This window comes from Corvus moneduloides, chromosome 22 (genome assembly GCF_009650955.1).
Source record: "Corvus moneduloides isolate bCorMon1 chromosome 22, bCorMon1.pri, whole genome shotgun sequence".
NCBI classification, from domain to species: domain Eukaryota; kingdom Metazoa; phylum Chordata; class Aves; order Passeriformes; family Corvidae; genus Corvus; species Corvus moneduloides.
Genome location: NC_045497.1, coordinates 3,650,655 through 3,674,966, shown reverse-complemented (window position 1 = coordinate 3,674,966; position 24,312 = coordinate 3,650,655). Strand labels below are relative to the sequence as shown.

The 24,312-nt window shown below is 54.1% G+C and overlaps 1 protein-coding gene across 1 annotated transcript in view; it reads right to left on the bottom strand.

The window, feature by feature from the left end:
- Positions 1–4,909: 4,909 nt before the first annotated feature.
- The window catches only part of AJAP1 (adherens junctions associated protein 1), a 38,521-nt gene continuing 19,118 nt past the window's right edge, over positions 4,910–24,312 (bottom strand). Inside the window, exons 3-6 of the mRNA XM_032131566.1 lie at positions 18,549–18,636; positions 15,504–15,746; positions 14,197–14,327; positions 4,910–9,548 (exon numbers count right to left, since the gene is read on the bottom strand). Of these exons, the coding sequence (XP_031987457.1) occupies positions 14,255–14,327; positions 15,504–15,746; positions 18,549–18,636 (404 nt within the window). The 3' untranslated portion in view covers positions 4,910–9,548; positions 14,197–14,254. The remainder of the gene's footprint in view (positions 9,549–14,196; positions 14,328–15,503; positions 15,747–18,548; positions 18,637–24,312) is intronic.

Below are 24,312 nucleotides of genomic sequence, written 5' to 3'. Positions count from 1 at the left end.
ATTTGACGCCAGACAGTTCTAAAGCCTGCCAACACTCAGGGAAAAGGTTTCAGTGGCATTTAAACCATTACTCCTGGCACCTGGTTTTCAGCCACGCTCTCTGCTGGACTTTGAAAACTGCTGGTGGGACAAGGGACACCAAGCCAGGTTCTTCCCAGGCAATGTGGGACACACAGCCACAGCAAAGCTCCAGCACGCCAGTGTCTGCCCAGGACGGCCAGGTTTTGAGGGTTCCCGTCTCCTAAGCCCCTGGGAGAATGCCAGGGCAAATATACGAGCCCCAGCATTAACAGCATCCATGGACACAGAATGGTTTCAGCCAAGAGGCTCTTGGGGCTGATTGAGAGCAAATTGGTGAATGTGGGGCTTTTTCTCTCCCAGGGCTGAGCATGGCTAACTGCTCCGATGGACAGCTTTATGGACTGTTACATGGATATGGCTCTTCCCATGGCTTCCCAGACCCATTTCACAAATGGTGCTGGCTGCAAGCCACTGCTCTGTGCCGAGCTGCTGGCTGGGACATTGTCGCGGAGGCTGAAGCGACGAGAAGGAAAACACGGATGAGAAATAGATAGGGAAAAACAAATGTCAAGCTGTGCTTTTTATAGTGTGAGGGCAGAGTACTGGCTGGGCTTTTAAGTAGAGAAGAATGTGCTGGTAATTGGAAAGGCACCGGGGGGAGGGTGACAGCCTGGCTCCTGTACCTGCAAGTGCTCAGGACCCCTGGCCAGCCAGCCCTGAGCTAGGATGTTGCACTCTGACTGCCCACACTGAGCCTGGCTGAGACCAAAGGCACCACGTCCCTCACAGTGAAGCCCGGGCACGGGCCAGTCCTGATCACCCCAGTCACAGAGCCTGCACGGTTGGAGAGAGGAGACTCAGAGGAAAGGACTGAGCTGGATCCCAGCTTTCAGGCAGGGTTGGCCCCATGTCACCACAAGCAGAGCAGTCCTGTGGGTTAGCAGAGAGCTTGGAAACACTCACTGGCAGCCAGAGGCTGAATTAGTGTTGCTTAACTGTGGCTTCTTCTGGGAAAATAAAGCCTCAAGGCCACATGTGGCCATACCTGTTCGTGCTGTCCATCGGACACATCATGTCATGTGCCCCCGCTGGTGAATCCTGTATTCTATTCCTAAACACTGCATTATCGAAGGCCAGAACAAGTATCAGGCAGAGAAATCAGCTGTTCCCTGACCTAAGCCGACTGGAATCAATTACTGCAGGGGGAAAGTGCGGTCAGCCACCTCCGAGCCCTCTGACAGGTCAATAAATACTCCTGAGAGGACACGCTTGCCCGCAGAGGTGGACGTGTTTCCCCTGGCATCGCTGCTTGAGTGATGCCCTGCTGCGCTCCAGTGCTGCTGACCTGGGTGTCACATGGGCTTCACACAGGGCTTCACACCAGGATGTCACTTTGCCCCCAAGTGCCACCAGGGTTTTTGCTCCTGCCCCTCCTGCACTGATCCTGCTGTGGCAGAGGCGAGGAGCCGGCTCCCAGGACACCCACCACCAGCTCCAGCCTCCATCCTCTGCGCCAGTCACAGCACTTATTCACGCTTGAAAATTTGCAAGGGAAAGAAAATAAACCCCCGAAGAAATTCTGTCCCTGTTTTGGCCTGACAAGGAACTAAGAAAAATGTCACTTTTCAGTTAATATCATGTTCGGAAAATGAGCAGGAACAGTGGGGATTTCATTCTGGTACGTTTATTAAACACATAGAGACATGTCACTGCCAGCAGAGCCAAGCAGGTCCCGCAGCCCTGGGGCTCAGTCCCTGCCAGCACCAGAAATACCCGAGATTAGATCCAATACAAGCCCGGCATTTGAAACCTGGGAACTGCATCCACATGTGCTTCCTGAGTCCTCAGGAGAAGACCCACTGGAAAGCCAGTCCACAGCACAAGCCATGGGCAGCCTCCTCACTGCCCATCCCAGGTGGGCATGTGGAGATTGTGGGTTGAGCCTACTGTGGACTTAGCCCACCATGGACAAGCCCCGCCACAGACTGTGCCCACCACGGGCTGTGCCAACATGTGCCATGCAGGTCTCCTCCACTGCGGCATCCTCAGGGCTCTTCCTCTCCAAGCCCTCCTGCCATAACTCATCTCTGCTGAGAGGCGTCGCTGCCTCGAACTGCTTATTAGCACAAATTGCCTGGCAGTAACAAACTGCTCTCTCAGCGCTCGTCGTTCACCGGGCGCGCGCGGCCGCGGCCAAGCGCGGTGATGGGGCCGGGCGCGTCGGCAGCTCGCTCTGCCACAGGGCACCGCGGGGCTTGGCACGACCCACGGGCTGCCTCAGCAACGACAGCAGTGATAAATCCCCCGTTCTGAGCAGAACTTATTGATGGGTCAGTTAATTGCAATTTTAATAAAAGGTTTTGTTCAGACGTGCGTGGGCCACGCCATCCGCCAGGAGATGGATGCGTGCCGGGGGCTGGTACCTGTCTGGGGACGGGGAAGCAGGGAGTAGGGATGAGCTGCTGGACAACCTTATCCATCAGCGTTCCCTCTGCTCTGCCGCAGAGCCACTCTGCCTGCCACCACAGGCACCTACACGTGGCCCCCCATTCCTGTCCCCCATCCCCGTGGGGTCCTAAGGGCACTCAGAGGGCGGAGAGTGTGGAGATCTTGGAGACCCATCAGCCGGGATGATGTACTTACACTTTTAATAAGAAATAGCACTTGATGTAGAACAGTTCCAGCATTTATTGAACCAAAGTGCCTTCCGCTGCTTCGGTGCAGAGCCCTGAAGCCTGTCCTGGATGATTTAAGAATGATCCATCTGGAAAATGATGCAGACAATTTGTTACATCCAGCCAGAGAGCCATAGAAACCACCATAACAAGCTTAAATGATTTCAGCATCACTACATCATCCAGCTCCAGCCAATCTTCCTCAGAGCCACCGCCAAGCTGGGGTTGCCCATCCTGCATGGCTCTTCTTCCTGAAGCTGATGCTGCTCCTGCAGCCCATCCTGGTGCTGGATCCAGGCTTCTAATCAATGCTTTGTGGGACATGGGGGACCCCTTTCCACCTTCCCACCGCTTGTCTCACCCTCCTGCCCTCCCAAATCCCTATTTTCAGACAAGAAGCTCCGAGCAGCTCACAAACCCTCCCGGTGGGCTCCTCTGGCTGCCGGCAGCACGGGTGCCTGTTGATGGTAACCACCTCGCCCTGGGTAAATCAGGGCTTCGGTTTTCAAAATAGCGTGTTGATTGAAGCTTAAAATATCCCCAGCAATTACTTCTCCCCGGTATAATTATAATAATTAAACTTGGATAATGCTTAGTCCTACTTTTTATCAGCACTGTGTGCTGCGGCACCAGTGTGTGGTGTTTTGTTTTCCAGCCTCATTTCCCAGCCTCGGCCTGCTGAGCAGAGCTGAAGGGACATGAGCTGGCAGCCTCCAGTGCTGACAAGGGGATGGTGACCCTGTCACAGCCCCTCCAGCCCTGGGGACCACTCGTGGCACTGTTTAACCCAGGGCATGGTGTGTGGTGGCCGTGCCCTGGCCCTCGCTGCACGGCGGGACCAGCAGCAGGAGGGGATGCTCCCAGCTCCATGCCGGGGTGATGGGTGCTGGAGGGAGTAGGGATGCTGGTTCTTCCCTTTGGCTGCTTGCCTTGTCCCACCCCAATCCCTCTCCCACGGCTCAGCACAATATTTCTCCTCCACGCTCCCAGCAGTGACACTTGGAACAGCTCAGGCTGGTGAGTACGTTTCCGGCTGTGATAAATAGCAGGGAAAGGAATGAGATCCTAACACTGTATTTCATGCCCTGAAATCCCACTTGCATCTGGAAATGAACAGAGTTCTCTGGCTGATATATGCAGCTCTGAGGCCATTCGCATCCTGTTCGCTTGTACACATTGTCTCAGTGATTTAAGGTGGCAATTTGGCCCTAAAATGAAGAGCAGCTCGCTTTGTCCCTCCCCATTTTTCTATATATTTTCCTGCAGAACAGAGCTTTTGGAGGTTTGTCTGGGCTGGGGCTGGGCATCATCTCTGGTCTTGGTTTTGTGCTGCCCTGGCACGGAGAGCTGTGGAGGGTCCTGGCACTGCGGGAAGGCTGCTGCCACAGCCTGGGAATGCAAGTGGCAGGTGGCTGGGCTGATGTCTGTCTTCCCAGACCATCCTTCTTCAAAGCCAACATGGACACCAATAGAGGCTTTCCCCCCTTCCAGGTCAGATGGCATTGTGAGGAATGACAGCCATGCTGTCCCAGTGCCTTGGGAAAGGGGGATGCTGTGGGAGCACAGGGGGCTGTGGGAGCTGCCCCTGCTGCCTGGCAAGAGCCCTCCTTGTGCTGCCCAGTCCCCACAGCCGTCTGTCCATCTGTCAAGCAGTGCAGCAGCAGGGCCAGCCTGAGTGTGAACCATTGTGACCTGCTCCACACCCAATGTGCAACCCAGAGCCATCACTTACCAGTGACCCGCCCACGGCCAGGACTCCTCCTTGGGTAAAAGATGCAGCTGGGTGAAGTGATTTCATAGCAGAGCTGTTTAAGACATCATTAGTGATGTTTAATTAACTCCCCAACAGTCCTATTAAATGGCTTCCTTCTTGCAAGCAGCTGTCCCAAGGCACACAGGGTCCCCTCAGAGATCTGGGGGACATTGGGTGAGCCTGGGGACCGGGCACCCTCCTGCCTGTGCCACAGGGTGTGGAGGTGGTGCTGCCATGGCGGAGACTCCAAGGGGATGCACAAGACCCTCTTCCCAGGACGAAGGCCGGGCTATTTCCCAGCTGCTCACCCGAGGCATGCACAGCTGGGAACAGTGGGATTTCCCCAGAGAAGCCTCTGGACTCCTTCTTGCTGAGACATTGATCCCTCTGGACACCAAACCAACCCCGTCCCCTCCCCAGGGACTGCGGCCGTGCGCGGAGGAACCCAGTCACCACCGGCTGCGCGGTTCTCATATCAGTTTTAATAGCAACATCAGAGTACTAAATATACAGAGGGCAAGGGGACAGGGTGGCATTTACAGTGCTTCCAAATACACGGCTTCCACGGACAGAGACAAATTAAAAACCGCTCGGGAAGAAAAGGTCCTTTTGGCACCGCCCCAGCTCGCGCTATGGGCGCGTGGGGCAGCCACAATGCCAAAAGGCAACGGCGCTTCCACCGGATGCCTCCCGGTGCAGGATTTTCCCAGGAAAAGAAAGAAGTAGTCAGTGATGTAAAACTGGTTACAAAGTAAAACTGTCTCATGTTAGAAAACGGGTTTTGGCAAAATAAAAATAAAGTGTAAACTTCACTGTACATGTCCTATCAAACAAAAAAAATAAACCCCTTGGAACCTAAAATAGAAGAATCTGGGTCAGAAATCTGTGCCCTTAGTGTACATTTTTGTGCAACATATACTTTTTTCAAAGTAAATATAATCTCCACTCGTGACACTATTAAAAATGTACCTACAAACGCTGAGAGTAATTCTTAAAAATGTGTGAGAAGCGTTAGATGAGCTCGGGAGACCAAACCCACAGACTTGGAAATGGCGAGGGATTTCTTGCTGGTTTTGAAAAAATTGCGTACAGATTTAATATCTGGTTGAAAGAAAATTCCAACCACATTCATCCTGAAATGGGCGGGCTGAGATAGGATAGATATATTTTTGTTCTATTTTATTTTTTAATTTTTTTTTTACAAAATATATATTATGTGTAGAATATCTACTATTTAACTACCGTTTCAGCTGAACTACCTTCCTTCGTGACAAGCTGCCAGTGGAGAAGAGGTAACCTGAAATCCGTCCCCGCGCCGGCGCTGCCATCGCTGCGGTGACCTCCTGGCAGGCTCGGTGCCCTTGACCCCATGGTGCCCCATGGAGCACTGGTGTTCTCTGGAGCACGGCTCCTGCCACCACCACCGGCCGCCCTTTCTCCAGCTGGGAAGACAGAGTGAAGGTAAACGATCGGATCTGGAGAGACGGGCGGCTGCCCAGGGCCGGCTCTGCCCGGGGTGCTGTGAGGTGAAGCCGCCCTCGGGGGACCCCGGCTTCCAAAGGTCAGGGGATTGAGGAACAAACCCTGCCCGCCCTACCTGCTGGTGCCATGACATGGGAGCTCGGACCTAGAGCCCCAAACCAGCTCGGTTTGGTGCGGGACAGAGCCCGCTGGTGCCGGTGGCAGCAGCGGAGCCGACTCCCTGGCTCAGTGGGAGCGGCACATCCTGTGGCTCCTGCTCAGGGTTTGCAAGGGATGTGGAGGGAGGAGAGTCCCGCACGGCCCTGGGAAGCCTGGGCTTGCCGCAGAGCTGGAGGAGAACCAACCTCTCCTTGCCGTGGGTGGCTTGTCCCACACCACTTTCTCTAGGACAGAGCCACAAGTGACACACAGACACTCCATGACACGTCTGGGGATGTGGCAGCCTCTCGGCTGCCATGGTGTGTTTCTCAGGGACTACTCAGGGGCTAAGGAATCCGGAAAATGAACTGAAAAGAAACAAGCAGCAGCGGGCTGAGGGCTTACAGCAAAGCAAGGAGCAAAACTTTTCTTTTTTTAAGCTTCCAGGACCTCGGGGTGAGACGATGTGCCCAAAACATGACAAGGCTCCCACGGGAGCATGTCTGAGAACACCACGCTTCCCTGCTTTTCCATGGTGGAATGATCTACTCAATAGACTATGTCATGGAAATGCGACTTTCTATTTTCATTTCTTTCTTGTTTTTTGGCTTTCATCAATAGGAGGGAATGAAATCACCACAGTTCATTTCTCTTCACTGTGCAAGACCTTGGGACGCCTGGATCCTGCCTTGTACATCACTGCATCAGCGGCTCCATCCCAGCCCTTCCTCCTCCTCCTCTCCCTCCACCGCACTGGCCCAGCATGGATGGGGGGAGGCTTCCTCTGATAAAGTGCAAGTGCTGTTGGTCCTTATAAATAAGGGAAGATTGTGCATCTACTTTTGTTCCCTGGTTCACCGCTCAGCTCCGGGGAAACCAGGACATGTCCTGCTGCAGACTGTGGGGGAAGCTCATGCAAGTCCTGCCCTCTGAAACCTGTGACCATCCTCGGGGTCACAGTGACTCGCCTTCCTTCTCTCTCCCTGATACACACACACACACACACACACACACACACGCTTTCCTCTCCTCTTCCCCAGCTCCACAGGGAATTTCCTGGGAGCCAGGTGCCTCCTCATCACCACTGCTTGCACTAGTGCTGCCCGTGCTGCCCTGGCATCCCCCAGCTCTGCCTGACGACTCCCCTGCAGGCAGCAGGTTCCATCCATGCAGAAACAGAATGCTGCTTCACATGCCCTGGAATGAGGGAGCTGAGATATATTTCTTGTCATACTGCTACCGCGATTACACTGGAATACCTGTGGGAATGAAATAAATAGGAAGATTAAGGGGAGAAGCTCAAGGAACGTGGCTCCAAGCTGGCGTGGATGGATTCCCATGAAGTCACAAAGGGAGGAGAGCCTGTGGCAGGGGCTGCACCACTGACACCAGCGTCACAGGAAAGCCCCAGGACACTGAGATGACGCTGGAGCAGTCGCTCAGACTCCACGCTTCCCAAGGACAGACACTCCCCACGTTCCCCAGGGACGGCTAAAGCTTTGGGCGCCACTGCTCTAGCAAGACACTGTCCCCTCTCCTCCCTGGAGGCATCCAATGCTCTGGAGAGCCAGACACGAGCCACCCAGGAGATACTGCTCTCCCCAGGGGGATGGTTGGCTCGAGTCCGCAGGTAATTGTCAGGGCTGGCAAGGAAGACTTCTGTCTGAGGCAGTGTCCAAAAATTCAGGACAAATAATCCAGACTGTGCAATTCCATGGGAAAAGGACAGAAAAGGACATGGGAACAAGAGACCGCACGCGTGGCTACGCGCGACACCAGGGTTCTACTTTTTTTGTTTTGTTTTTAAACTGCACGTTCATTATCATAAAGAAAAGGAGCTGAGTAATCAGTGGGGGAGTAGAAACGTGGATCTGGACAGTTCTAAAAAAGCACTAGTATTTACCAAGGACAGTTTACAAAAAGAACTGGAGGACTTTGGTCTGATCTCTGCTGTCGTTCCCACCCATTTAACATTGAAGGGACCCGAGAGAGACCCATCCCAGTGTACGATGTGCAGCACAGCATGGCAGCACCCGACTCCATGGAAAGACTTGGAAAGAGGGTTTAGGGTCAGCACCCACCACCACCACCCACCTCAGCAGGAGCTGGATGGGCATGGACGTTTCTAGATCAACACATCAAGCCGGAGCCTGCAGAATCGTGCTTCCCTGGCAAAAATTCCCTTTAAACACTATTAAGTGATCTCCAGGATTGTGGACAGATGGCTGTGTCTTCTCCTGCTGCAGCAGAGCCAGCCAAGACCAGGAGAACAAAGGAAGAGGCTCTCTCCATCCCACAGCCCCAGGCTGGGGCAGGAGGCAACGAGCTCCTTCCTCTTGTTTCTCACACAGGGCTGAGTACACTTTGGTGCTGTGGCCAATTTAGAAGCCATTTTCCAAAAAACCTCCCACACCCTACTCCTAAAATTTGTCTTCTGTGCCAAGAGAGGCCAATCTTTTGGAAGTCCGCCCCTAAAATCTGCCCCGTCCAGCCCCGAGGTGTCATGCCTAGCGTGGCGGAGATCACAGCTCTGTGGACACAAGGCAGGCCCAGGATTTCCGGCTTCTTCCCATCGACCTTGATGATTTATCGGGATACAGAAGCCGGGAAATACCTTCAGCACTGCCTTGAGCTGTGCTCTGGATGGTTTTGGGAAGCTTCTCCTCTGCTTCCCGCCGGCAGCGCAGTCCCGGCTGTCTCCCACCACGGTCACATCGCAACGCTGGAAAAGCATTTCCAAAAAGAACCAAAATGATATATATATATGTATACATACATATATATGTCTATACATACACACACACGTATATATATGTATATATGTCTACCTATATATACACATATAGGTTGACAGGCAAGCTGCCAAAGTAGAAAACATCAGATCACCCAGTTTGCATGATGCGTGTTAAAGAAATGAGACTTTTAGCCCATGACATCATCTTTAAAAATGAGTATTTAAGATCTTCAAAAATTGCTACAGTACAAAAAGTGTTTGTGTGTGTATATATATATATATATTTTCTCTCTACATATACCGTATGTATGTACGCGTATGGACCGGAATGGATGACCCCACCAGAAGAGATGCCCCACTCTTCCTCCACAACATTTCCAGGCGTTATTGACTCGGCTCTTTGCAAAGTCTTTGCGTCGGTTCATGGCACATAATGGTATTATTGGCACAGGTTCAGAGTCACCGTCCATGGCCGGGCTCCAGGCGCTCATCCTTCCCTTTCCATCCCTTGCTGGTTCCTCCTCCTCCTCCTCCTCCACGGGATTCTTTGCTCGCACACTTTCCTTTCTCTCCTCCCAAAAACGCGCTCCTTGACAACGCAGTTACCTATAGGCGTGTTCATTTTTATAAAAATATATTTGGCCCATAGAACGCTGCTCTTTGAGTCTCCTACTGGTAAACAGAAATGGTAGGTACAGGTAACCCATTATTTTTTTATATTTTTTACAGGTTCACCAATGGAATCCTGTTGAGGACGAGAAGAAAAAGAAAGATTATGTCATGACAGGGAATTGTACCACGTCTTGTGTCACTGCTTGGATGATCCCCCACTACCTGGAGGTTTCCTCCTCCTTCCCCCTGGCTGTGGAGCTGCAGGATTCCTGGGGGAGTGGAGCATGGAGGCAGCAGGGTACCAGTGACCTCCTCCTCCTTCTCCGCAGCTGCCAGTCTGTGCTGGGGATTGGGATCACTACTTCTCTCTCCTCAAGGCCTTTTCCAGAGTGGGATTTACTCCTGATCATCCCTGCGTTCTGCAGCTTCTCACACTCGGGCCTTGAGCAGCGAGTGCTCTGGCAGATGAGCAGATGATGACAAGCACTAACAAGATTTTCTAAAGTTAAATCTAAAGAATCAATAAGGAATTGGTTAAGCACCAAACCAGAGATCCTATCAAAGTCCTTAAGCTATTTATTTACCGTCTACTGGAAGATCTCTCTGTATACAATATTGGACCCTCAGTGTGAAGACAATCACTCCGCATCATTGGCATGTGGCCACTTGCTTTACATGTCCGTGACATTTCATGGGCTGTAGCACAGCTGGGTGTGCCAGAGCCAGCTGCAAGCAGGTACCTACAACCCGTACAGCAGTGCTCAGGATTCCCTAATCCCAGGATCCCTAATTCACACATCCCTAATCTGTGCTCTCTGCCTGGCTGGGATCAGCATCCAGAACGTGGCATGCTTTTTGTCCCAAGGTTCTTTCTCTAAAAACCACTATTTTAAAGCAAGATGCCCAATACACCATCGCCAAGAACAACCCTGAAGTCTTAATTAGCGAGACAGATTTTCCAGAGTCCTTAATCTCTTGTGCTGGGAGTGCTGGGACTGCTGCTACTCCTCCGAAGACAAGCCGGGATTTTTTATGATGACTCATTATCTGTTAATGTTAACACAAACCATTTGCTGTTGTTAGGCAGAACGGGGCCAGCACAGCAGCTGCTGCCGTGTTTGAGCGCGGCATTACCACACAACGCCGTCAGCTCTCACTGCCCTGTGCCAGGGCAGGGTCAGGCCGATGTCACCGAACCAGCACAGCTGCTGGGTCCCAAACTGCCCCGTCCCTGCCAGCGGTGCCGAGCCTCCCGTGGCTCCGGGTGAGCACTGGTTAATGCACGATGGCAGGATGTACAATTGGTATTGTATCCCAAATAGCCTCTTTGTGCAAAGTAGGTCAGCGCTTGATCAACCTTACAGATTTTTGTATAATCTCATTCCATGGGGTTTTTCAGTCAAAGAGAGTGGGATTAAGGACAAGAATAATGTGGAATCTCAAACTCCATTTCAGAAAGCCCCAGAGCCAGGATGAGATCAAGTCAAACCAGCCACCCTGTGCTGCGGTGCTCGGACAAAGCCACTCAAGTCTTTGTCACACGTCCCGTGCTGGTCTGCAGAGCGGCGGTGCTCCTGCCTCTGTCTGGGTGCTCCTCCAGCACCACTGGCACCAGGGCAAGGGGAGCTCTCCTTTTCATCCCTCCCTGCAGGTAACTCCTGAGAGCTTTCACGGACTGCTCCACTCCTCACCTACCCAGCCCAGGGCCACACTGAGGCTGCACTGCTACACCAGGCTGCTGCAGACGCACCAGCTTCTCCGCCTGCAGGAGTAGCTGCTGGCAGCCACTGCTGAGGCGTGACATCCACCGAGGTGTGACATCTACCAAGGAGCTGGTGCTCCAGTGGGGCCTGGCTGCTGGCACAAGCAATCTGCTGGAAAGCTCCACCAGCTGCTTGCCACGGGCAGTGTCGCCTGCTGTGGGGAGGAACGGTGTCCTGGCGGGGACCATGCCTGCAGCACAGGAACCCTCCCCACGGCTCCTGCAGGTGCAGGAGGAATCTGACCCCAGGAAATAGCTTCAACATCTGCTCCCTGTGTAACTAGATGAGTTTCATCAGGTTTCGTGACACAACCCTGGTGTTCCCTGCAGCTCTCCAGGCTGGAGATGCTCCGCAGTGCTGTCCCTTATATCTGCTGCCTCAAGTGCTCAGCCCAGCCTGATGAGGCTCTCAGCATCACCCAAGGCCAGGGTGCCAGTTGGGCAGCACCACGGTCAGTCCTCACACCAGGCTGATGGACTGTCAGATGTGAAGTTCACATTAAATTCCAACTTGGCTCCCAGTGGTTGTGTCAACGAAACACCTGCAGCACCTCTGTCCTGCCATCCCTGTCCTGGGACATGCCACCTGCCTTGTGCCTCCAGCTCTGGCCCCACACCATCAGGAGCACTAATGTGCCAACCAGACGGCTCAGAGCTGTGAAGTGCTGTCAATTAAAACTTGTAAAACACCAGGACAAAGGGGCTGTGAGGAGAAAGCTGCATGTAGTCCCTTCAGCCAAAAAGCTGCATGTGCTCCAGAGCATCCTCTGCCTCTGCTGTGGTGTAGTGGGTCAACAGCAACTGTCCCCTTCAGGTGACCTTGCTGCAGCTGTGCATGCCAGCCAGGAAACACTCATTCCCCCGGAAGCGGTGCAGCCCAAGCAGCTGCATCTCCTTTTCCACCAGCCTTTCCTCTAGAAACGAGCTGGAGAGGCATCCTCCATGCCTCTGCTCCTCTGGCGCTTCCCTCCATCCCACTGCTCCTCTGGCACTTGGCAGCTGGTGACAGCACAAGGCAACCACGGTGGCAGGGACAGCCTAGCAGGGAGCTCATCTCAACGCCATCTGCACCTTGCACAGTGGCACATGAAACTTGGAATGCTCATTTCACCTGCGGGATTTCCCACCAGCACCTGGTTTCAACTGGGACACACCACTTATGCAAGTGTGTCCCAGAAACAGCCTGGTGCAAATACACCTATGCACAGTAAACACGCAGAGAACAGGTAGAACAGCTTGGGGATCAATCTCATTTTGTTATCGTTAATGAAACCAAACAGCAGCTTCCAGAACTGCATCTGTAATTGAAGTGCCATTACAGAGCTAATGCTCCAGGTACGAGCCGGATAGATTTTTCCAGAGCACGTCAATGCACGTTTTATGGATTCCATGAAAACGGGTCAATGAGAATTTCAAGGATTTAATAAGGCATAATGGAACGGCTTCAGGCTACTTAAAGAAATCTGTGGAGGTGACCAGGGCACAGTCTTTGGCCTGGGGTTTCACAGGACTGGGGGCAGGAGCAGTGGGATCCACAGAGGATTCCTACAGTGCTTCGAGCTGCTCCTTCCTTCCCTCTACCTGAGGCATGGAGAGCTGTAGATGGCATTGAGTGTAGCTGGCTTGCTTTACATGTTTTTTCTTTTTTTTAATTCACTTTAAGTCAATGGAAAGACATCCCAAACTACAAAACTGAGGGTGGAAAAGGCCCAATGGATTATTGCTGAGGCTGGTGTTCCCTGCAGAACTGCACTGCTCATTCTTCTGCTGTCCTCACTCCTGGCACCAGCTCCTGCCTGGGTTCCTTCGCCCTCTGTCCCCTGAGACAGTGGCCACAACAAAAGAGTCAGAGAAAAAACATGCGCACGTCAGTGGATGGGGAGTGAGAGCCCTTCACCTTCACCAGTGAAGCTGCTTCAGCCAGAGGAGGCTCTGGGGGGCAGTGGGGCCATGCCAGACAAACTCCTGCTCTCTGCCCCACTGCACTGGCACACACCTCACCTGCCCTGTCCAGACACCGCCAGCCGCGGCACGGCCGAGACCATTAACTTTTTATTCCCCTCCATTCTAATCTAATTATATTTCTGTGTTCAATAGCTGTGCATAATGTTAAACAGGCTATTCCGAGTAAGCTGCAGCCAGGGAAGGCTGGAAATTTCATTTACACTGAATATATGATTCATTACAGCAGGGACTTGGGACAGAGCAATTAATTCATCTGAGCATGTGGCTCGGAGCAGGCACCTCTGCCCAGGGCGAGCTGGCACACACAGACCTCAATGGCTTTTCCTGCCACTGCTATCAGCTGTGCCCCCTTCAAAAGTGACACAAGGAGGTGGAAACGGCTCAGGCCAACTCAACAGAAAAGAAGAAAATCCCCAAAGATTGTACCCTTGCAACAAGAACAACATCAGTGCACTCCTTCAGTCACAGCAACACCCCAGGTGTGACTGGCTGCTGGGGACTGTGCTCGAAGGGTTGGCTTTGCAGAGCAGCAGGAGAAGGAGGAGGAAGAAAGGGAAGAGGAGGAGGAGGAGGACCCCAGCACCCTGGCAGTGAGCATGGAAGTGTTCATGACAGCAAACATCACCAAATGAGCTTTCAGATACTGATGGAGCATGCATGCCGGATGTCTGGTGCTCGGACTAGGCGGGCTGTCCATCATGCCACCAGAGGTTAATTACAGATCAAGCCATTTCCCAGCACGGAAATTACTGTGGCTTGTTGAGGTTTTAGAGGTGGGCTGGAACCATGGGATCATGCTGAAGTTCAAGGCTGCCCCAGGGACCCTTTGCTTTTGAGTCCGTGTCCATCCCAGTCCCTGTCTGTTAGCGTGGGCCTGTCTGCAGTTAACCTCCCCGGAAAAGCCATTTGGCTCCCAGCACCCCATCCACGGCAGGAAATATGTCCAGTCACACTGACAGAAGTGCAGATGGGAGGAGGGCACCAGGCAGGGTATGATGGGCACAGTGGGGGCACAGGATGGATGCGGGATGGATGCGGGGAGCGCGGTACGTACCAGGAAACAGCCCGCTGGCGTCTGCCCTGCCCCCAGAAGTCAAACAGGCTTCGGCCAGTCAGCAGGAGATTTCAAACCATTTCTCAGACACAAAGGCCACGGGAATAAGATGCCGGTCAGAAGAAGAGGGTCTGCAGCGAGCAGAAAGAGGGGCTTGTACACGCTGGTACGTAACACACACGGTGCAAGCCGGGGTGGCCTGCTGCACAATCAGCTTCTTAGGGGGAAAAAATTACACCTCTCTAGAGTGATGCTTTGAGTGGGCCTGGGCTTGCCAGGCTGTCTGGAAGTGCTCTGGGATAGAGGGTCCCAGAAAGCATCCCTGGCTGGCAGAAAAGCCATAATCCCTGCCAACCAGAACACAGGAACTCTCTGTCACCTGGCTGGGGGGGGGGCGGTTCACATCAGACCAAGGCTTGTGGGTACCCAACAAAAAGGTGTGACAATCCCTGCCAGTTCTCCACCTTCCAAGATGTGAGGAAGCCCTGGAAAATGCGGATGAGCAGAACCCCAAACACACGCAAGAGCTGCTGATTGAAGAGGCATCGATGAAGTTGTTGGCTCCAGGCCTGTCCTTGGGGCAGGCAGACATGGGCTGTGGCTGCCACGCATGCCGTGGTTCCTTGAGGCTGCCTGGAGCATCAGCTGCTTATTTTCTCCCTCAAAACTCTGTGCCTGGCTTCCCCTCTACCTTTGATGGGGACACACATTTACCATATGGTGAAACCACACCAGCACCCAGTGAAAGGGCTCTGGTGTGGGAAACATCGCTCCCAACCCCATCGCTCCCCATCCTGCTCCCGATCCCCTCCCTCCGGGCAGGCGAGGGGCTGGCAGAGCACGGCCACATCCCTTGGCTGCCAGTGACGCTCCTCATTAACACTCCGCCGTTATTTCACAGCAGCCAAACGGTTCATTTGGCTCTCGCCGCCTGCTCCTCCATTAATCACCCGCTCATTTGCAGCCCGGCAGCTTTGCCGGTGCCACTGAGGAGACAGCTTGGGCGCTGGAAAAATGGATCCAGTGGCATTTTATGTGCTGGCAGCAGCAGCAGTAGCTGGGAACTGAACACCGTGTGGTGCTGAGCTCGCCCAGCCCTGCAGGGCCAAGGGCTGCTGAGGCACCCACCCAGCGCTGCTGCCAGAACTGGGAGTCAGGGGCCAGTCCCACACTGAACTATGAGTGGGTGAGCACCTGACAGGCAGGTGGCTCTGCCACATGCTCCCAGAACATCACCCCTGAGCACCCCATCACCACAGCGGGATGGCGCTCCCCAACCCACCGGGAAACCACGGCGCCCACCTCACCTGTTTCCATTGAAGGTCGTTTTATAATCCCCGGGCGAGTGCAGCGTGTCCTCTGCGTAGACGGGCACGGGGGTCCGGACGCACTCGTGGGAGCACTGCAGCGTCTCGTTGTAGGCGGTGAAGATGTCGAGGGCGCTGGGCACGCGGGCGGGGGCGAAGTCAGTCAGGTTCTGGCAGCTCTCCTCCTGCTGGTCCAGCTTGCGTTGGTGGCTGTTGCGCCGCGGGCGCCCGCTCTGTGCGCAGCTGGGCCGGGGGACAGAGAATCAGACAATCATGGGATGGTCTGGGTTGGAAGGGACCTTAAAAACCATCCAGTTCCACCCCCCTGCCATGGGCAGGGACACCTTCCACTGTCGCAGGTTGCTCCAAGCCCCGTCCAACCTGGCCTTGGACACTTCCAGGGATGGGGCAGCCACAGCTTCTCTGGGCACCCTGTGCCAGGGTCTCACCATCCTCACAGGGAAGAAATTTCCCCTAAGATCTAACCTAAGTCTTCACTCTTTTAGCTGAAAACCATCCCCCCAGTACCATCCCACTGTCTGCCTGTGTAAAATGTTGCTCTCCATCATTTTTATAAGTCTGTTATGGCCTGAAAGGCCAGAGCAGAAGGGACAGGATGCATAGTGTATCCCTGAAACTTGGCAAGGGGACTCACCCGACTGACCAGTCATTACAGATTGCTCAATACTAGATTAGAATTCAGAAATTCCAATTCCAATTCAGAATTGGAAAGATCAGCCACAAGCAGTCATTTGGCTTGGTGCTTTTTTTTAAGAATCAAATTTATATTTTAGACACAAGCTTTTTCCCATCAGAGGAATTACTTAATGAGTCACACATTTGTACCTGCAGGAAGCAAAAGCCTTTTCTTAAGTGAAAATATGTAGGTGAGAACAATGAAGTGAAACCCTTTCCATTTGGCAGGCACCAACAGGTTGGAACTTCTCAGGATAAATGAGCTCAGGACCTGGTGTGACACAGCAGAGGGACGGCTGGCAGGGCAGCCCTGCTCTCTGGAGGCTCCTCCAGCTCTGGAGGCTTCATCAGGATCTCGTGGCTGCACAACACTTCTGGCTCAGTATGTCAGAGACGAGGAGAACCCCAGCTCGCAGGAGCCGCCCTCAATCAGCCTGGTCCTATTTCAGGGTCTAGACACTGATTTAATTAAGATGCCACTTTTTCCAGATCGGATCGACAGCGCCTCGCAGAATGCGGGAGTTTTGGGAGGTGGCAGCTCTGAGGGCGGTGGGAGCTGGAGATGCTGGCACTGTCTGCGGAGGGGCACCCTTGGGGACACTCTGGGGACAGGAGCGCGGGGCTGTGCCGAGAGTGGCGCTGGCCAAGGCGGCAGCATCTGCCAGCAGCAGGGCACTGCCGGCTCTGCTCCGGTTGATGCAACCGAAAGAGACAGCCCTTAACCAACTGCTGTCTCCCCACGGCACGTGTGCAGGAGCAGCAGTGACAAGAAGGACGCTGGCTTGGCATGCAGCCATCGCTCACCCGTCTTGCCCGAGGGCGACAAGTGCCAGCCAAAGGACGGGACGGCGGCTGTGTCCCTGCTGGGGATGGGGCTGGAGTGTGCGATGTGGGTCAGCCCGGCCATGGAGCACGCACACACGGCCCGGGGTCACCCAACGAACCGAGGCAGTTTGGTCAGAGCTGAGCAAACTCCCAGGTACTGTTTCTTCACCTGGGACACACCTGGGTGCTGCCCACACTCCCCTGCCAGGGATTTTCTCTGGTGAGCTCTCAATTTCACTTACTGTAAAGCATTTCTATTCTACACTGATCACTGGATTTATTTTTTCCCCTTTTCGGCTTCAGCAGCAGTTACTGAGCTGTTCTGCCAAGCTGTGGTCAGCCGGATCAATGACTCGTACCGCTCACTGCTGCGACGGGAGACAAACCCCACAAGTGTTTTATAAACTATCTTCCCTGCTCCTTCACTGAAACACTGTGGCAACCAGGGAAGTTTAGTGAATTAAATCCTGCTTGAGCTACAGGAGAGAGCGTCACTGGCTGCTCCCCAAAGCAAGTTCAGCTGTGGGGCCAGAACCTCGGCGCTTTTGGTCGGCTGCTGCGCCGCATTACAGCTTTGCCAAGATGAAGATGCCTCCATAGCCCTGCAAAGGGCTTCTTCCCTCATCCCAGTCAGCCAGCAGACTCCTCATCAACCCGATGTTGCAATTTCCTCCTGGCTGCAGGAATCGATTTGCTGCAGCACCCACGCAGAGCTTGGCCAGGCCAGAGGGGAGAGCCACTGACAGGGCCGTGCGGCCGCTCTCTCTTGCCTCAGCCCCGTGCTGAAGCTGTGTCGCTACGCCAGCAACGCTGACCTCAAAGTAGGCCAGTTTCTCTGGGAAAATAGGTAAAGTGAGGAGTGCCTGGAGCGAAAGCTAACCTATTTTGCCATACGCCCAGCCACGCTGAGAGAATAAACGGGAGAAAATGAAGCTGGAGGAGCACAGCAGCGCCCTGGGGGTTGGGGCATGCTTCAAACCGTGGCACCTGAGGGGCTTCAAAGGTGCCCTTCAGCCCCTGGGGTCCCAAGGAAGGGCAGGAGATGCAGCTGCTTCTTGCCAAGCCAGGCTGGGGATTTTAGGAGCAGCATCAAAGCTCCTTAGGGAAGGCGGTGGAGGAGCTGCTGCCGGCACCGGGCAGATCCTGGGAACATCCGCTGTGGCCCAACACACGGCTCCGTCCTCTCCAGGCGGCATCGTGCTGAGGCACTCAGCCCCGGAGCGGCGATGCGCACGTGTCCCATGTGAGACCTGTCCACCCAACCCCGGGCATGTGCTGGTCCCCAAAGCCACGGGCCAGGTGGTGTGAGGTGGGGAAGCTGCGGGGGCACAGCCGAACCCTCATGAGCCAACCTCCTTTGGAGGTTTTGGTGTAAACCCCCCATTTTCTCCTGCAATGCCTTTCCAAAACTATCCCGGCAGGTGCCATGGGCTTTGGCACCTGCAGCTGGATGGGCACCGCCATCCCCATCCTGTCCCCGTCCCACACCAGCCCCCAAACCAAGCAGAGCAGGAGGGACCTTACCAATTTTTTAAGACAAGGGTTGTTATCAGCGCGGCTATGACCATGATGAGGGACACGGTAATAGTGATTATCTGATGAACTGCCAGACCTGCAGACAGAAGAAAAAAGAGAGTGGGGATGGGAACTGAGGGGACCCCGGCAGAGTCCCCCTCCCCACACAGCCCCCCTGCCACCCCCTCCCAGCCCTTCCTGGTGCGGGGCCACACACAGCCCCCGGCAGCGGTGCTGCAATCCTCTCTCCTGCCTTACACAAAATAATCTGTAAGCCAGGCTCCTCATTTCCTATCCTCTCAAGTATGTTCCTTGTCAGCCCGAATTAGGCACGAAGAACGGAAGAGAAGTGAAGACGTCTCCCCTCCGGGACGGAAAGGGAGACGAGCGCAGCCTTGCACCGGCTGTGGGATTCACCAGGGATAATAATTACGGCACTGACGGCTGCTCACTTTGCAGGTCGGGTGGGCTCATTTCCCCCTCTTCACCTTCCATGGGGTATCATTTTGGCTCGTGGATCACTCCTAATGAGCAGTTTGGAAACAAAAGCAGCTCGCTGTACACTATGTTTGTGATTTTGCGCTGCCTTACAGTTGCAATTTCATAATGAAATGATTTTTCCTGGCTGCAGCCCAAGGATGTGCTATTTTTCACAAACAGATGTTGCAGCTCCTGATGGATGGTAGTTTTAATAAATAAATAAGTCTTAGAATGACAGGAAAATAAGCAGTTTTATATGTATATATATCTGTATGCATCTGTGGCAAGGACGGCGTCAGTGCCAGGGCCACAGCTCAGCTGGGGCTGGGGCTGCCTGGGGGCCACCGGGCAGCACTGGAGCAGCCACCGCTCGTGGGGAAGGATTCGCTCATGGCCCCCGTGCTGGCAGGGTGGGCAGCAGCCAATTCCACCCAGAGCCGGAGCCATGGCACGCACTCCTCAGCTGCTCCACCTCTGGCTTTCATCTCCCAGGGGAATTCACAGGGAAAATACCACAGGGGCTCCCCACCGCCCACTGGCACCCCGCCTCCTGAAGGTGAGGCATGGAGAAAGACTTCTGGCCCCATGCTATGAGTTCCCAGAGGGTGTTGACGATGGGAGCATGTCCCGACGGGCCCGAGGAGCACGGTGGCAGCTCGTGCCCACGCGTGCCAGGTCAGGAGTGACGCCCACCCCGGCAGCAGCCAGCCCGGCCGCATCCTGCATGGCAGTCTTGGAGCAGCTCCCAGTGGGACGCTGCTGAGAGAGATAAAAGGAAAGACTCTAAAAATAAAATCAAACCAGCCCAGTGCCCGATTCCTTTGAAAACAGAAGCGGAGTCAGGGACGAGACCTTCCGCAACACTGGGAGCTCAGGCAGTGGTGGCAGGGCCGAGGGAGAACCTAACGATGCAATTAATCCTTGCATTTACGTAATGGGAAAGGCACAGGCAGAACAGATTGCAGGTGGCTGAGCACTGGGAAGGATGGCAGCTCCTCGGAGCAGGACACATGGATTTTAAGAAAGGCTGGATAATTTTAGACTCCATCACACACATAAGTTGCCATATGTACCGGCACAGCAAAGTTCCTTTGCATCATGTATTAGTTCTGCACCAGAAGCCAGGGGGATTTCAAGAGGACGGGAGATCTTTGTCTCAGTGGTGGTGATGGACAGAGGGAAGGGACCAGACAGGTGGCCCAGGATGGTTCCCTGGGAAGCCCTACAGCGATACCTGCTGCAGTAAATGCTGCCAGGTCTTTATTCTTAACTTATAAATATATCAAATCATTTCCTCTAGGCCCTCAAAGAATGTAGGGCCATACGGATCAAGATCAAACAAATATCCAATCTCCGAGGGGTGGGGTTAATGGATGGGGCACCCTTCGAGAGGCGAGTGTCCTGTAAGGGACATAAAGCACCCTGGGGGGTGAGGTGAGATGGAGAAAGATGCTGCCAAAGGCAAAGCAGTATTTTAGACACAGCCCTTAAAGCCCAGTTGGATGGAGGAAGGGGACTTGGAAGATAAAATCAACAGCTCATAGAGCAAAATCCTCCTCCTCCAGTGTGGGAAGCTGCCTGGCACAGGCATAACTCCCTGGGAGAGCCTGTGCCTCCAGAGAGAGACCCTGGGAGCAGGGATTGCAGTGCCTGGGTTTTGTTTGCTCATCTCCACGGCAAAAGCTCCGATCCCAGCGGGTCACGGAACCCAGCAGCCACATAATTACACGTTATTAACCGTGGAAACCGGAAGCTGCAGGGACAGCAGCGGCGGGAGGGCAGGGAGGGACACCCAGCACCGGCCTCGGCACCTGCGAACGCCTCAGCCCTGTGAGGGCCCGGCGAGGGCTCCCCCTGCCAAGGCTTTTACCAGGCAATTTGACGCAGTGACCATTTAACTGGAGGGTAATTACAGGAGAAGTATTTAATGGAACTGAAAGTGTGTCCAAGCCTCTGCGCTTCTGCTAGTGCAGCAGAATTCCGCGTGCTGCCTGCCAGGAGGGAAAGCTCTTCAAAGGCGCTCTCTGAACCCTCGGAAATGCTGAAATATCGCTGGGTTTTTCCACTCTCATGCCATCCGTGTGCACTCCGCTCTCACTGGGGCCTCTCATCCCCATGGTAGGGGGAGAGGGGCCACAGAATCCCAGCAGGCAGCAGAACTCAGCTCCCGATTCCCCACATCCCGGGCAAAACCCCAATCTTCTCAGAGCAAGCCAATGCCAGGGCTTTTTTTATCTGTTATTTTAAAGACCATATATTTGCTGCTGAGATGAAAGTGCTGAGGTTTGGCCTTTCTGGCCACCTTTTGAAACGGCTCCCGGACAGCTCTGCATCAATGGAATTAATTCCACGAGAAAATCCATTTGAGACTAGTGTCTTGCTACTGCAGGAGCGCGCAATGGCAGCGAACAGGAGATATAAGCTCTTAATTAAAAACAAAGAGAACCTCTATCCCCCAAGGCCTTTATTTCAACAGCTCTGGTTAGGCAGCCTGTATTTTTCATTTTCCCAATAAAAACAGCTACGAGCTGCAACTCTTTGAAGACTCTCGTCAAGGCCTTGAAGCTGCATAAAATTAAAGAAAGGAGAAAACAGCTCTATTTCATTTGAAAGGGAGAAAACTGGAGTTACTCTTACGGGCCTGATACGGCTACCCCCAGCCAGGGCTGCACCGGAGGCACCCCAGCCCCTTCCCACAGGTGTGCTGTGTGGATCTCCCTCTCCTCAGTATCCCATCCTCATCCCTGCCATGAGTCTCCTTCCTCTGTTCTCACATGCCCCGGGCACCAGGATGCCAATGCCTCCTCGTCAGCGTCGTGGAGAAGCTGGGGCAACCCGGCTGGACTCAAGAGGCTTTACAGCTTCCCCAGCCATCAGAAATCACATCTGAGCCCCAAAAGCCTCATCCCCTGACAAAGCTGCCTGCGGACAGAACAATTCAATCAGGAGCGTGGTGTGGCCTCCCTGCTGCCACCGCCGGCCTTTCCCAGGGGGGATCAGCCAGATTTGGCCGTAACATGAACCTACTGCTGGTTAATAGCTTGTAAGGAGAATAATTTACAAAAGCCACAAGGGTCTGATACAGGGGTGGAGATGCAGCAGAAGCCTTCTTGAAAAGCCTTGTTACAGTACACAGCCAGTTCCTCTGCTGCCCAATCCACCGCACCACAAACCACCTTGGGTTTGCTCTTCCCAACACCTTCTTGCTGGCAAAGTTGGGGGCAGCAAAGCCCCTTGGTTTTCCACCTGGTAAATCAGTGATCACTCCGAAACCCAGCCAAGGGAGTGTTAGTCATCCTGAGGTGAAAATGCAGCTTTTCAGTGAAAAACCCACCAAGGTTCCTGGTTAACTTCCTGGTATTTTGAGCTGGACTGATGAAAGAAGGAAAACATCTTCCCACTACTGCTGCTGCTGCGAAATGTTCTTACCAAGAAGGAAGATCCTGAAGGCTTATGCTAAAGACCCTGGGACTTATCTTCTCAGGTGTTACAGCAAATATCACCGAGCAATAAATACTTGGAGAGCAGCAGAGGAGAGTTTCTGGCTCACTGAGATGCATGTGGGAGGATGTGCACAGGCACTTTTGCCATCTGCACATCCCGGGCAGTGTCCTGTCTCCCTTGCAGGGAGAGCTCAGCTGATGGCCACGCTCCTTCCTTGCCTCCACCATCATCCTCCACCCTTCTGGAGAACTGCAGCTGATGCACGGCCCTACAAGGGATCCTTTGGGAACCTCCCAGGGAGGGTGACCGGTGGTGCCGGCCCAGGAGACACTGTCCAGCCCCTTTACCTCCTCTCCGTCCCCCAGCTGTGGCATCTCCCCACTCCTTGGCACTGCAGATCAAAGAGGCAGCTCCATCCTCACTGCCCAGGGTTTTCTTTTAAACACATTTTATCTTTAATTAATTCCTTTGAAGCCTTTTGCATCCACTATCTCCTCGCCTCCAGCACCCCTCTTTCTGGAGGCAGGGTCATCACCAGTGGGAAGCAACGCCTCTATTATTATTTATTCCTGACACGCTGCTGGCTGGCAGTGGGGAGGGGGTGGTGAGTGGCCTGGGGCCACCACCAGCTCAGATCCAGCTGCCAACACCCACATGATCCCCACGTCCTCCCAGGAGAACGGCAGCCCTGGGGAAGGGGTGTCCCTGAGCACCAGCTCTGCCACAAGCTCGCTGCTCACAGAGCGCGGTGCCAAACGCGCCACGACCAGCCATCAAATACCACTAAGAGCAGCAGGCAGCACATGGAGTTTTCTGCTTTATAAAGCACTTAAAGGTTTAATTAAAGACGGCTTTATCCTAAAGCTCCTGAAAGGAGCCTCGGACAAACCAGCGAGTGCAATTCCTGCCTTGCTCTGACAGCTCTGATTCATTCCACTCTTCTCTGCTTTGGCTGAGGCTGCGGGACCCGGGGATGCTCTGCCTTGACGGAGGAGCCCAGCCCACGTGGAGAGTGCCCGGTGAAAGCTCCTCACAGCCCTTCCCACTTGCAGCATGCTGGAATTTTAATTATTCCTCTCTTTCCCTGCTCCAGAGTAAAATGATTACGACAGCCCCGAAGAAGGATGCACATTTTTGAAAAGCACAAGCATAAACTATGCCTGGGTGAACATCTTGCACGCCCAGCTGATGCCAGCAGCGCTGTGCTGCGCGTCAGGGGTGGCACCGGGACAGGAAGACCTGAGCCGCAGGTCACCTGAGCCCCCGTGGCAGCACCCACCGGGCCACGGCACGCGCCAGCCTCTCCTCTCATCTCAGGCATTACCAGCCATCGCTCCTCTGCCGCCTCTCCTGCCTATGAGCCGAGTAATTCCTCTTCCAGGGGAATTTTTTAAAGCCTGTTTTTGCTGTCAGCGACTCATGAAGGCATTGTTTCTGGCTTTTTTTCTCTCTCTCTCTCTCTCGCTTCTCAGTGAGGAGGAAGGGGGGCGAGAGGAAGATCTGACAGAGCAGAGCTGCTCCCATTGCTCATCTCAGCGAGCACTGCTGCCTCTGCTGAAGTGAAGCGGCTCTTTTTACCACCCTGCGTGCACCCCAAGGACCCCACGGTCCCACAGAACCACCAGGGACCCAGAGGCAAAGCACAGAGGGATACAAGGGCACAGCACAGGAGGGACATGGGGGCAGCAGCACAACAGCAGCTACCTGCTCCGATGGAATCGAGCACGGGAGAGTGTGGATCTGCGTGGCTCCAGGAGCCCTGGCACAGCTCTGCCAGTTCCCGGAGTGACCCTGGCTCCCGTGGGTGCCACACACAGGTGGTACTAACCTGTGCCCCCCAGGCAGCTGC